Below are 12,678 nucleotides of genomic sequence, written 5' to 3'. Positions count from 1 at the left end.
GCGTGCGTGTGTTAGGCCTTTTTGGGTGAAGCGTGAGCCTCTGTGTAGGTGAACGTGTGTGGACGTGTGTCACGATGCACATTAGGGTGTTTGGGATCACGTGACTTTGGACTGTGCTTTGGTGTGTGCGCGCGTGCCTATGTGCGTGTGCACGAAGGTGCCACGGTGAGCGAGACGCAAGGCACAGCCCAGGATCTGGGGGCAGATGGTCCCCTGCGTCCACCCAGCACGCGGCCTGTGTCCCTCCCACAGCCGAGGCCTGCAGCACCACGGAGGACGGGGCGGAGCCCCTCCTCTGCCCCTCGGGCTACGACTGCCACATCCTGAGCCCCGGAGATGTGGCCGAAGGCATCCCCAACCGCGGGCAGTGTGTCAAACAGCGCCGGCAGGCAGGTGAGTGTGGGCGCCCAAGCCGTGCTCTTGGCGCCTGCCCCACCCTCCCTGTAACGCCGTGGGGGGAGGGGGGAGGCCTGTCCAGAGAAAACCACCAGCGTCCCCCAAGCCTGGCCGAGAGCTCCTCCTGTCCTGCCTCCCCCCTTCTGAGTCATCTCACCCTGCAGGGGACACAGGCCTTGGAGCCCTGCCACCTCCTAGCTGGGAACAGGTGCTTCAAATCTCTGAGCCTCAGTTTCCTCATCTGTAGAATGGGCTGATAATATGCTACCCCATGCTCTGTCATCTGTGTCATAGAAGAGGGAGAACTCGAGGTCGGAAGCTTCTCTACACCGTCTGCACCGTAGAAGGGGAATTCTGAGCCTGTCCTCGGGCTGCAGAGCCCGTGTGGGGTGCGTGTGCACGTGCGTGTGTTCTCCCCGCCCCCAGGGATGGTCGGAGCCTTCCGGATAGAAATGTTAGTGAAATTCCTCTTAGCCTCGTTCCGAGGGGGCTGTCGGTTAGCAGTAATTGTTGGTGATTACGTGGGAGTTTGGAAATGTCTCGATCTCCAACGGTGACCTTTGGAGCAGGAGCCTCGGGGAGGAGTGGGGGCACTGTGTCCCAGGATAACCAGAAAAAAAGCCGCTTATTTAAGATTTCTTTTTAAGCTACATATTTGAAACGATTTGAGACTTCAAGGCAATAGTGCCTTGACCCCTCCATCCCGGTGACCCATTATGGTCTCTCTCTTCCCTCTCCAGCCCCTGCTGTCTCTCCTGGAGGACTCTCTGAGAGTAGGTTGCAGATCTCATGCCTACACCCAAGATGCAAGGCTCCTCTGAGAGCCAGCTTCTCGGGCGTGCCGGTGACCGTTCGGATTTTACGGTCCATCCGCCTGGAGCCCGACATCTGAGGGGTTCATGTCTTAAGAGGAACGTGAACTTCGACACAGGCAGGAAAGCTGACTCTTCGGAGAGCAGGGTCTGGGGAGTCAGTGCATTTCTCTGGGATGGGTGTGAGGTCACTCCGAGGCTGAGCGTCCCGTGTCCCCCAGGCTTGCCTCTGGCAAGGCGACCCTGCCGGTGCTGCGTGAGGACAGGGGATCCTCGTGCAGCCGCGAGCAGGGGAGATCTAGTTTGCAAAAGTGACATGACAGTGCGTGGAGGGTGTTCAGCTCCAAACATACCTCTCTCTCCTCCCTGTGGTGTGGCGGGCCAACACTTGTCCCCAAGGAGGAGGAAGGCCCAAGAACGCTTCATTGCCGCCAGCCTGGAAAAACCCTGCCATTTGCTTCAGAAAATAGTTTTTGCCCTGGTTGCTGATAAGCTATCAGCGCGAGGGTGTGGATTGGCTCCTCGGGGTTCTGGCGCCCTGTGTGATAAATGTCAGTGCTGGCCCTGAACACCCTGACGCTTTTTAGGACGGCCGCAAAACAAGGAAACCAAATGTGTCACTGTTGCCCAAGGGTGATCTTTAAAATGGAGACGAAATTGGCGAAGCAGTATGTTAGTTTCCAGTGTGTGAATGTGCTTTGTTGACAGTGCTGATGCCCTGAGGAGGGGGGGAGCTCACCCATGGCGGCGTTGCCCAGAGAAACTTCTGCGGGACCTGGCCAGACGTCCTTGGCACAAATGTTTCCCCATAGTGATAGGCTGGCGACGACAGAGGGGGCGGTGGGGTCGATGGCCATCAACAGTGGGAATCCTCAGTAATTCGAGACGTCTGAAGTTCCCGAGTCAACCGCTTTTTAAAGTTCTTTTATTTTAAAATTCTTTTATTTTATTGTAGGGGCGCCTGGGTGGTTCGGTCAGTTGAGCGTCTGGATTCAGCTCAGGTCATGATCTTGTGGTTTGTGAGTTCGAGCCCCGCGTCGGGCTCTGTGCTGACAGCTCGGAGCCTGGAACCTGCTTCGGGTTCTGTGTCTCCCTCTCTCTCTACCCCTCTCCTGCTCACGCTCTATCTCTCTGTGTCTCTCAAAAATAAACATTAAAGGGGCACCTAGGTGGCTCAGTCGATTAAGCATCCGACTTCGCCTCAGGTCATGATCTCACAGTCCGTGAGTTTGAGCCCCACGTCAGGCTCTGTGCTGACAGCTCAGAGCCTGGGGCCTGCTTCGGATTCTGTGTCTCCCTCTCCCTGTGCCCCTTCCTCGTTTACGTTCTGTCTCTCTCTCTCAAAAATAAATAAAATAAAAATAAAAATAAAAAAAACATTAAAAAATACTTTAAAAAATTATTTTATTTTAGATGAGGGGGGAAGGGCAGAGAGAGAGGGAGAGACAGAATCCCAAACAGGATCCACGCTCAGTGCGGAGCCCAAGGCAGGGATCGATCCCACGACCCTGGGATCATGACCTGAGCTGAAATCAAGAATCTGACGCTCAACTGAACTCCTCCCCGGGAGCCCCCCCCTTCCCCCCCCCAACACTTTTTTTACATACAAAAATGTCAGTTTCGTGTGGTTCCTCCTATCATTTGCATATCTATGGTTTAAGGGAAATTATTTGTTTTAACCCTCACAATAATTTTAAGAGGTGCCAATTCTCTGCCCATTTCCAGGTGAGGAAACTGAGGCTCAGAGAGGATTAGCAAAGCAGGGCAATGAAGATTAGCTACTCAAGTTACTTTGTCACGTGCACTGCAGGCATTCAGGTCTCCTTGGAACAGACTCACAAAAGCACCGTGTACTCCCCATGCGAATTGCACACCTCGTCATGACCTTTGCTGAATGATATGTTGGACTTCTGCTTCCGGTTCCTCTGTTAACACAGTGGTTCCCAAACGTTTTGGTCTCGGGACCCCACTTACACTCAAAAACCATTGAGGACCCCACAGAGCTCCCCCTTGTGTGGCCACGGATGATGACCACGTTAGAAACTAAAGCCCAGGCGTGAGAAAGATTTGTGTGTTCATTCATTTAAAAACGACGACGATAAACGCGACGCGCATTCAAGAGAAATAGCGTTTCCTTTAAAGGTCACTGTACTTTCCAACGCACGTACAAATTGAAGCTGGGCATCGGTTCACATCTCTGCAGTTATCTCTCATTTGTGCCTGGGGAGCAGAGAGACGCTCACGTCGACTCCTGCACTCGATCCGCTGCGATATTGCCCGTCACGCAGCGTCTGGAAACTCCATGCACACCTGGCAGGGAACAAGAGCGGACGCACAAATAATCCCTTTGTATTCTTAGGAAGATAGTTGTGGCCTCTTGAGCTCACTGGAAGGAGTTTCACCCTCTCGCTTGTTTTCCAGATGGGCGATTCCTACGACACAAGTTTTACAAGGAATACCCAGGTAGGAGAACAAACCACTCTTCCTCTGCAGAGGGCACTGAACGGGGGCACTGAGAGTTTCTTGGGTGAAAAAAGAAATCTAGAACCCCATTGACTTTTGTGAGGGCTGCAGTCTGAAGCTGCTGTGAAGGGAAATCCCCATGGCTGCCCAGGCGCTCCTGTGCCATCAGGTGGCCCTTGGGGGTGAGGTGGTGGGATGCCAAGCCACTTCCGGTGTGAAAATCTCTCCTCCACCCTGAGCAGCCCTCCAGGGGCACCTGACACGGCAGGGGCCGTTCTAGGCTGCAGCCTGGGACTGAGGCAGCAGTTCAGGGATGTCTCCCCCGGGACAAATTGAGAACTAGGATTAGAAAAGAACGTGGAAGCCCTGTTGCCTGGTGGTGAGAGGAGGTGGGAGCCAACGAGGGGCTCATAGAAGACAAATGGCTTTGTGTTAAATGTTACAACTTGGTACTGGGTGTGTTTAAGTCCTTCCTACGTCCAGGGGGTTGGAAATATGGCTGACACCCTTCTTCTGTCTAATCCTTCATTGATCTAGCCATGATGTATCCATGCATCAATCTATCCAATACTGTTCTTCTATCCATCTTTCCATCCTTGCTTCTATCCGTCCTTCCTCCCTTCTTTCCTTCCTTCCTTCCATCCATCATCCATCCATCCATCCATCCATCCATCCATCCTTCCTTCTATCCATCCATCCATCAATCCATCAATCCATCCATCCACCTGTCCATCCATCCATCCATCCTTCCATCCATCATCCATCCATCCATCCATCCATCCATCAATCCATCCATCCACCTGTCCATTCATCTATCTGTCCATCCATCCATCCATCCATCCACCCACCCATCGATCTATTCTTCCATCCATCATTTCTTTATTAAGAATTTACAGCACATATTTATCAAGCACTGGTCTTCATCCTGTGCTAGAGGTTGGGGCTACATTTGTGGACATGACAGACCGAGTCCTTCCCATCAGGCAGCTAACGTCAAGCAGGAAATAAATACAAACCCAAGTAGTTACTTAGTAAAAACAGTGATCAGGGTGACTGAAGTCACACTGAGGACACTAGGGAAAAGGATACCTTGGACTAGGATACCAAGGAAAGCTTCCTGAGGAGGGGCCATTTGAGCTCAGCCTAGAGAATAAGAATTAGTGGGCAGAGGAACAGCCAGTGTGAGAATTCTGAGGTTGGAAGCACGTTGGCCATCGCGGCAGCTGGAGTGTGTAGTGAACAAGGGGGACAGTGGCGGGAGATGGGGCCAGAAAGGGAGGCAGAGCCAGACCACACGGGGGCTGTGGCCACGGTGAGGAGAGGCCAGAGGCTGCAGGTCGGCCTTGGGTGACCTCATCGGGGGGGGAAGAAGGCACAGGGACAGGGAGCCAGGTGTCCGGACTCCATCTGGCAGTGGCTGGTGAGCCGCAGAAGACTCGCCCGCCCTGACAGAGCCCTGCTCTCTTTGCAGAGGGCGACTCCAAGAATGTGGCCGAGCCCGGAAAAGGACCCTTGAGGCACTTTCAGTGAGGCAATGGGGCAGGTCAGTCCGGGGAGTGGTGGCCGGTGGCAGGGGAGGGTTCGGGCGCAGGTGTCCTCGGTAGCTTTACTCACCAAGGTGACCGGTGGGAGGGGGAGAGTGGGGTTTTACCTGGGGCCGGAATTTCATAATTCCCTTGCGGTGTCCCAAGTAGGCGTATACGAGAAGTGGCTGTTCTGTTCACCAGAAGTTTCCAGACCACCCGGACCTAAATCCAAAGACTAGGCTGCAGCCTTCCTTTCCATGCCTGGTTTTAGGGCCTCCGTGAACGGCCGACGAGTCCCCCGCTGCCCCCCGGAGTCTGTCCCTCTGTCCCTCCCTCGGTCACACGATACAGTCAAGTGCCAGCTCCGAGACAGGCGCGTGCCGGGCACTCGGTTCCTCAGCAGCCCTTCGGGACGGCCGGGGTTCCTGCTCCTAGGGGCCTCCCCCCGGCAGGAGACCACACAAGTCAGCAAGGAATGCGTGTCATGAAGGGAACGGACGGGGGCGTGAGGGAGAGTAGCCAGGTTGGGGAGGGGCCGTGCGTGGAGCTCACGTCCGAGCCAATATCTGAGACGGGACAGAAGAGCCTCCTTGGGGCGGCCTGGGGAACGGGGCCTGGTCAGGGTAGCTGGAAGAGTAGGAGTCCCAAAGGCAGGAGAGACCGTGGCTTCGAGGAGCCACGGGGAGGCCACCACGGAATGACGGCGGCGAGGCTGGCACCAGAGGGTTCCCCAGGGAAGGCCCTGCTCTCAGATGAGATGCTCCAAAGCGAGATGTGTGCCTGTGACCGGGAGCATCTGCTAAGAAAGCCTGAATGCCCGCCCCACCCCGTGAAGGCCCCACACGTGTGCCCACGGTAAACAGAAGCCCTTCAAAGCAGCTAACGCCCCCCAGAATGTCCTCGAAAGGCAAACATCAGGCTTCACATTCCAGAACATTCTGGCACGAGTCCTCCGGCAAGATCTCGAGCCCTTGAGGATTGGTGCCAGCGTGTCTCTTACCTGCTGATGCCAGGAACGGTCCTTGGGGTGGGTCTGACCCACCTCGGGCAGTGGCCTCCCATGGGGATGCGCGGGGGTGCGGGGAGGGCGACGGGGTAGCGTGGGGCGTGAGAGGCAGTTTGCATGACGGAGAGGGATGCGTTGAACTAAACAAGATGATGCCCAGAGAGTCTGATGGTAAGTTAAGAATTCAGTCCTAGGGATTGGGGCGCCTGGGTGGCTCAGCCGCTTAAGCGTCCGACTTCAGCTCAGGTCATGATCTCACGGTCCGTGGGTTCGAGCCCCGCGTCGGGCTCTGTGCTGACCGCTCGGAGCCTGGAGCCTGCTTCGGGTTCTGTGTCTCCCTCTCTCTCTGCCCCTCCCCTGTTCATGCTCTGTCTCTCTCTGTCTCCAAAATAAATAAAACATTACAAAAAATTAAAAAAAAAGAATTCAGTCCTAGGGAAACTGGTTATCTTCCTGGTATGGGGGGGGGGGGCGGTGGCACAGACCGTGACCTCTGTCCTGCCCCCAGCAGCAGCTCTCATTCCTTCTCTGCGTCTCTTCCAGCCAACGCGCAGGAACATTCTTCCACTTTCTGCTAAGCCTTGGAAACCGTTGGACCAAACACGATTTGACCCCCGGAGGCCATGCCCAGCTCAACAGAGATACTCAGACACAGGACACCCGGCTCTCGATGCCAGCATGACCCGCCTGGCTGGGTGACTTCGCGGGAGCACTGGGTCCCCGTGTGACCATCCGGGGAACACAGCACACCTAGCAGCCCCGCTAGACCCGGAGACCCCACGGAGCCCACCCTGGAAGAGGTCACTGCCTTTGTGAGCTGTGTCAAGCCCCTTTCCGTGTCTGTGTTGTTACGCATTTCTTCCAGATTTGTCTCTGGGAGGCATGTCCCTATGCCAAATGTTCTCAAAATAAAGCGCCCCTTACAAAACAGAAACGAACTTACCTGCTCGGGTAGGATTCGTAGTTTTAACAGCCCCGCCCCGTGATCTTAAATCACATGCGCTCAAGCCCTTGAACCCTGGAGATGGGTGGGGGCGGGGGATTCTGGGGTGAGGCGTCAGCTCAGCTCGGCTTCTGGAATACCCAGCCTCCTGCGCACTGCTCTGGGTCTGGGTTGGATCCCTCTGAGACAGACCCGGGGAGGAGGGTTTGTTGAAAGCGCTTTGTTAGGAAAGTTCCCGGGGGACACTGGCGGGAAGGTAGGGAAGTTGGGCGGGAGGAGGAAGTCAGACAAGATGAGGAACAAGGTCCCACAGAGGAGGGTTGGGGAGACCCTCCAGGGCTCCAGGGGGAGATACTCAGAGGGGCCCCCACTTGGCTTAATGAAATTCTTAGCAGTGGTTGACCAAGGGGCCCGCGTGTTCATTTTGCAAATGGTGCCGGTGGCCCTGGGTCACACCGTGGATGCGGCCCCACTGGGGCGCATGGAGTCCAGAAGGCTGACGAGGCTTTTTTTAGGGAAGTCTAAAGGAAGAGCCAGAAGCTCTCCCAAAGAGGGTAGGGGTGGGCACCAGGAGGGGGTCTCGGGAAAACGCACGCACGAGTGGTGGGCAGACTGTCCCCTAGATGTCCACACCAGAGACCTCTTTTTACAAAGGAGGCCGGCAGACCCCAGGACGTCTTGTGACTTGCCCAAGGTCATTCGCCGCCCGGCAGTGACAGGTGGGCAGTTAATCCTTCCGAGGAGGTCCCTCTGTTCCTGGCCGGTGCCCTATGTTGTTACATCACGCCTCATGGCAACCGTAACACGGGAGCCAGCTCCTTCGGACCACGTACCGCGTTCCAGGCGCCTCTGTGAGCCCTTTAAAGAAAACCAACAGGTCATCTGGGCTGTCCCAAGCCGCGAGGAAGACCCTATGCATACCCATTTTACAGATCAGGGAAACCGAGACACAGGGAAATAAAGTCACTTAGCAAGTGTCCCACAGCTAGTCAACGGCAGAGTGAGGTGGCAGACCTAAATAATAATCCGATGGGGGGTGGGGGTGGGGAGGGATTTTTTTCTTTTTCTTTATCGCCGAGAAGAAGCCTTTAATTTGTGTAGCTATATGAACACGTGTAGGTACCGAATAAGTTTTGAGTAAAATATTGGACTCGATTATGGCATTCTCCTACGTACCGTCCTTCAGAGCAAAGAGATATTACATGCTTTTTGTTGTGCTCCTGGGAACCACGGATTCTAGGAAGGTTTTCCGGAAAAAATTGTAGAAGGGGAGGAACACATTTGTTCTCCCCCGCCGCTAAGTGTCACAGTCAGATTAGACCTTATACCAAGGTCGTCTACCCGTTTGTCTTTTTAAAAAATAATTTTTAAACCTTTTTATCTGAAAGAATGGTGCCTTTACAGGACGTGCAGAGAAATGGACAGGGGCGCCCACCTTACCCGCAGTAACGTGTTGCGTAACTCAGCCCAACAGTACAACCAGGAAGCTGGCGTTGGAACATCAGCAGAGCTCCTGAGGTTTTCTCTAGTTCCACGGGGTGAAGCCACGCCCCCAAGGCCTCGCTGCTTGGAACTGGCCGGTTGGGAGCCCCACCCCCCATCTCCTTCTTCCAGAACTGCCGGAGGCTGGCTCCGCTGCTCGGAATCCACAGTCTGGAGTTTTCTCTCTTGCCGTACTCAAGAGGCAATAGAGGGCACGGCCATCTCTGTGGCTGCCTGGGGACAGGTCCACAGCCACGGGGGGGGGGGGGGGGGGGGGGGGGGGGGGGGGGGGGGGGGGGGGGGGGGGAGGGGTGGCAGAGGTGGCCCAGCCTCTGAGGGCTGAGTCCCTCCTGACGGCAAACGGGGGCCTCGAGGAGGGGCACTGGAAAGCTGGGAGAGGTGGGCCGGCCCACAGGCTGCTTCAGCCCTGCCTGCTGGATACAAAGGGCTTCATGCAAGACCCCGGAAAAGTAGCTGGACCCTGGGGGCACTCGGCCGAGGGCAGGGCTGGCGAAAGACCTCACCCCCTCAAGAAGGCTGTTCCCTAAGCACAAACTTCATCAAACCATCCACTTGTTCCTTTGGGTTGACCAAGTTAGCTGCAGTCTTTCCCGACACCATTTTCCAGCTGGGCTGCTAAGATTAACCGATTCTCCCACCCCAAGTATTTTTCGAGAAGAACATTCACATAGAGATCAGCAAGGTCGTCTAGAAAAGAAGGCAAGTGGGGCCCTTTGGGCGAAGACAGTGCAGGTGGGACAAAGCCTACTTTATAATCCCTTGGGGGCCACTCTAAATCCAGGATGATCTCATTTCAAGAGCCTTAATTTAAGTATATCTGGAAAGACCCTATTTCCAAAATAAGGCCACATACACAGGTTCCAAGGTTCTGGTTCTGGGGGTTAGGAGGTGGACCCTCTTTTTGACTGAAGGAGGGGCACAATTTAACCAACTGTAGGGAGCAAGGAAGTAACTTTGGAGAAGTCTTGGGGTGATGGTGGGGTGGTCCGGAGCCGATGGCCAAGAAAGAATTCTCGGACGTCTTTGGTGCAAAAAGGTGATTTTATTAAAAAGGGTTGGTGGTACTGTTAGCCTGTACTTTGCCCTCAACTTGGTCCAAGCTCCCTCATCAACTTAGCTCGGGGAAGTAGAGGAAAGGCATCTCAGGCAGAGGGAACAGTAGGTGCAAAGCACAGCCCAGGGAAGCTCAAGGAACTGCAAGCAGTTGGGCGTGGTTGGTAAAAGGGGGCCCTCTGGGACAGGACAGGGGGTAGGTAGATCGCTGACCAGGTGCCAGCAGGTTCACAGCTGGCTCGAACTTGACCACGAAAGCAATGGCGAGCCACTGAAGGGTTTGCCTGGATTATTACCTCATTTGATTCTCCCCACCTCTCTCAGAAGCTAGGATTCTGATCCTCATTTACAGCCGAAAACACTGAGGCTCAAAGAGGTGAAGTCGTTTGCCCAAGAACAGACCGTTAGGAGCCCGTCAGAAATAGGATTGGCAATCAGGCCTCGTCTAACCCCTTAGGTGGGAAGATGAATGCAGCAGGGCTCTGTGTGTTCACGTAAGGCTATTCAGGAAGAAGGAAGGGCACAGAGGGAGGATTTTGCAGGGACCAGTCATCAGGGCCACAGCCCCGAGAACGGCTTTCCGCCGCTGCGCCTGGGGGACGCCATGTTGGTAGGCTGGGATCCCTCCCTGGCCATAGCGGATTGGTCCAGGCGTGGGTCACCTGACTAAAGGTAGGCCAATCAGACTCCCCTATCCCACTCTGCTGCCCAGTCTTTTTGACGCTGGAAGGTGACCAGGCTCCCGGCTCAGGGGGAGGAGACCTGTACATTCCGCCTCTGCAGGTGCTTTCCTCCATGGCTCCTATTGGGGTAATGAGAAATCCTGGTGGTGAAGCTTCCTGCCCAAGGCCTGGCACGATGGGAAGCCCTGGGCAAACATCAGCCAGCTCTGCGGGTAGTGTGAACAGAGAGAGGGGCTCTTAGCTGTGCAAAGGCCACCTCCCGCCTTGTGTATGAGGAGGAAGAGGAAGGCGGAGAGAGAGACAGAGACAGAGACCGTAGATAGCTCTTGACAGTGTCCCAGGACTTGAATCCGATTGACGTGAGGCTTGGAGGCCCTCCCTCTGCTGACGTTCCAGGAAAGACTCGGTGGCCCCCAGTCGCCCCGACTCAGGTTGGCATAAATGGGTTTCTGTGATGGGCCATCAAAACCGAACCCGAACGAAACAATATAAAACACCCACTAAAACATCAGACACCTTGACTGGGACATCTGAGCAAGCCGGGGGCCCCCTGGGATCCGCTGGGACAGCGTTTGGATTCCTGCCCCACGCTCGGTTGCCACATAAAGAAACAGGCCCAAGTCACAGTGTGGGGCCACCGCCAAGGCTCCTGAGAGGCTACATCCTGCCTGTGACCGCCCAGAGGCCCCCCCCCAAGCACTCCCACGTGATCTGCCGCCCCACATTCCACACCCACACCTCCGGCTCTGAGATCGGCAGACGTCTGGCAAGTTCCATCTTCAGCCCTGGAACTTGTTGAACAGGTGCCTTGAGGTGGGCGAGTCCCCTGCCCGCGAGGCCCTACCCCACCAGGCCCAGGCTGGAGCGTGTGTTGTGGGGGCGTCGCTTGGGGCCGTTGTGATTTCCCGAGTCACGTGCCAAGGCGAGCGGCTAACATTCGCCCCTTCCGCCACCACCCTGTTGGAAGGATGCCATCGTCCGCATTGATGGCAGAGAGAGTTGAGGCTCGGTTACTGCTAGCTTCTTGCTCAAGGTTATCCAGTTTCTACATGTGGGAGCCAGACGTTCTTTTGCATGAGATCGGCAAGGCTGATCATGAACACCTTCAAATATAAACAGGGGGCAGAAAGTGGACTTACCAGCCAGCTACCATTGTTTCATCCATACCCTCAACTTTTTTGCGAGGGCAGAGGCTGGCGTACTTTGTGTTTTATTATCATTTTAAAAAGTTCATTTTTGAGAGACAGCGTGAGCGGGGGAGGGGCAGAAAGAGAGGGGGACAGAGGATCCGAAGCGGGCTCTGTGCTGACAGCAGGGAGCCCAGGGCAGGGCTTGAACTCACGAACCACTCAGCTCACCCCTGAGCTGAGGTCAGCCGTTCAACTAACTGAGCCACTCCAAGGCTGGAGTACTTTAAAGCAAATCCTAGGCGTGCTATACATCCCCTCTGAAGGCTCCAGAATGTATCCCTAGCAGACAGTTTCAGCCCAGTCCCGTTCTTCCAAGGTGGGCAGGTTCATTACAGCAGCAGGTCCCAAAGCAGGTGCCCCAGACCAGCATCCCTGGGGACCTCGCTAGAAATGCCCGTTCCCAGGCCCACCCCAGACCTGCTGAGCCAGCAACTCGGAGGCTGGGCCAAGCAATCCGTGTTTGAACACACCCTCCCTGGGATTCTGATGCCAGCTCAAGCTTGAGAGCGCCTGACAGATCTTACGCGGCTGCGATTCTGTTCTCACATTCACTCGTTTTATTATTTACACACGTTCTGATCCTTCCCTGCGCGGGCTGCTGAGGGGCTGGTCTTCAGTGGTATTGTTTTCTGGTCAGAATCAGCGACCCCCGGAGCTGGATGGTTAGCGGCTGAGACCTGGCTCTTCCTCTCACTTCCTAGGTGGCCCCGCGTCCGAGCCTCCCCCTCCGTGAAATGCGCACCTGGTGGCACCTGCCTCCTGGTTAAAGTATATAAAGCACCTACAGTGGTTCCTGGTTCCTAGCACCTGTTACGGAAGGACCAGCTGTTCTTACAAACGGGGGTGGCGAGGCCGAGCTAGGATGAGAAGCAGCCCGATTCTCAGGGGCAGGGCTGGGAGTAGGCCTCTGGGGAGGGTGTGCAGGAGTTCTGGGGGCCTGCTGGGAAAACCAGGGACCCCCCCCCCCTTGAGGCGGAGAAGCTGCCAGGCAGTGACGTGGCAGGAGATGGAGGGGAAGGAACTCATGGTTGCCCAGGGCGATGGGCTTCTCGAAGTCCCAGAGGGAGGACCAAGGGGGCCGCTGTAAGAGCTGTGAGGCCTCC

The 12,678-nt window shown here is 55.6% G+C and overlaps 1 protein-coding gene and 1 long non-coding RNA gene across 7 annotated transcripts in view; one reads left to right on the top strand and one right to left on the bottom strand.

Moving 5' to 3' along the window:
* Window positions 1-7,141, top strand: part of WFDC1 (WAP four-disulfide core domain 1) — a 46,400-nt gene extending 39,259 nt beyond the window's left edge. For all 3 annotated transcript variants that reach the window (XM_053210081.1, XM_053210080.1, XM_027076314.2), the window contains 4 exons: window positions 253-393; window positions 3,630-3,671; window positions 5,143-5,214; window positions 6,747-7,141. In XM_053210081.1, coding sequence (XP_053066056.1) covers window positions 253-393; window positions 3,630-3,671; window positions 5,143-5,201 — 242 coding nt within the window. In that variant the 3' untranslated portion in view covers window positions 5,202-5,214; window positions 6,747-7,141. The remainder of the gene's footprint in view (window positions 1-252; window positions 394-3,629; window positions 3,672-5,142; window positions 5,215-6,746) is intronic.
* Window positions 3,323-10,350, bottom strand: LOC128313169 (uncharacterized). Of its 4 annotated transcripts, none has more exons than XR_008293486.1 (3): window positions 9,999-10,350; window positions 7,147-8,004; window positions 3,323-3,518 (listed from the first exon to the last, which is right to left on the bottom strand). It is a non-coding gene; the product is annotated as an uncharacterized LOC128313169 (long non-coding RNA). The 4 variants fall into 4 exon arrangements; XR_008293487.1 differs by having other exon boundaries at window positions 10,018-10,350; XR_008293488.1 differs by lacking the exon at window positions 9,999-10,350 and adding an exon at window positions 8,587-8,870 and having other exon boundaries at window positions 5,286-8,004.
* Between the last annotated feature and the right edge of the window lie 2,328 nt (window positions 10,351-12,678).

The sequence above is a fragment of the Acinonyx jubatus genome, chromosome E2 (genome assembly GCF_027475565.1).
Source record: "Acinonyx jubatus isolate Ajub_Pintada_27869175 chromosome E2, VMU_Ajub_asm_v1.0, whole genome shotgun sequence".
NCBI classification, from domain to species: domain Eukaryota; kingdom Metazoa; phylum Chordata; class Mammalia; order Carnivora; family Felidae; genus Acinonyx; species Acinonyx jubatus.
This window is presented reverse-complemented; position numbering and strand designations above follow the sequence as displayed.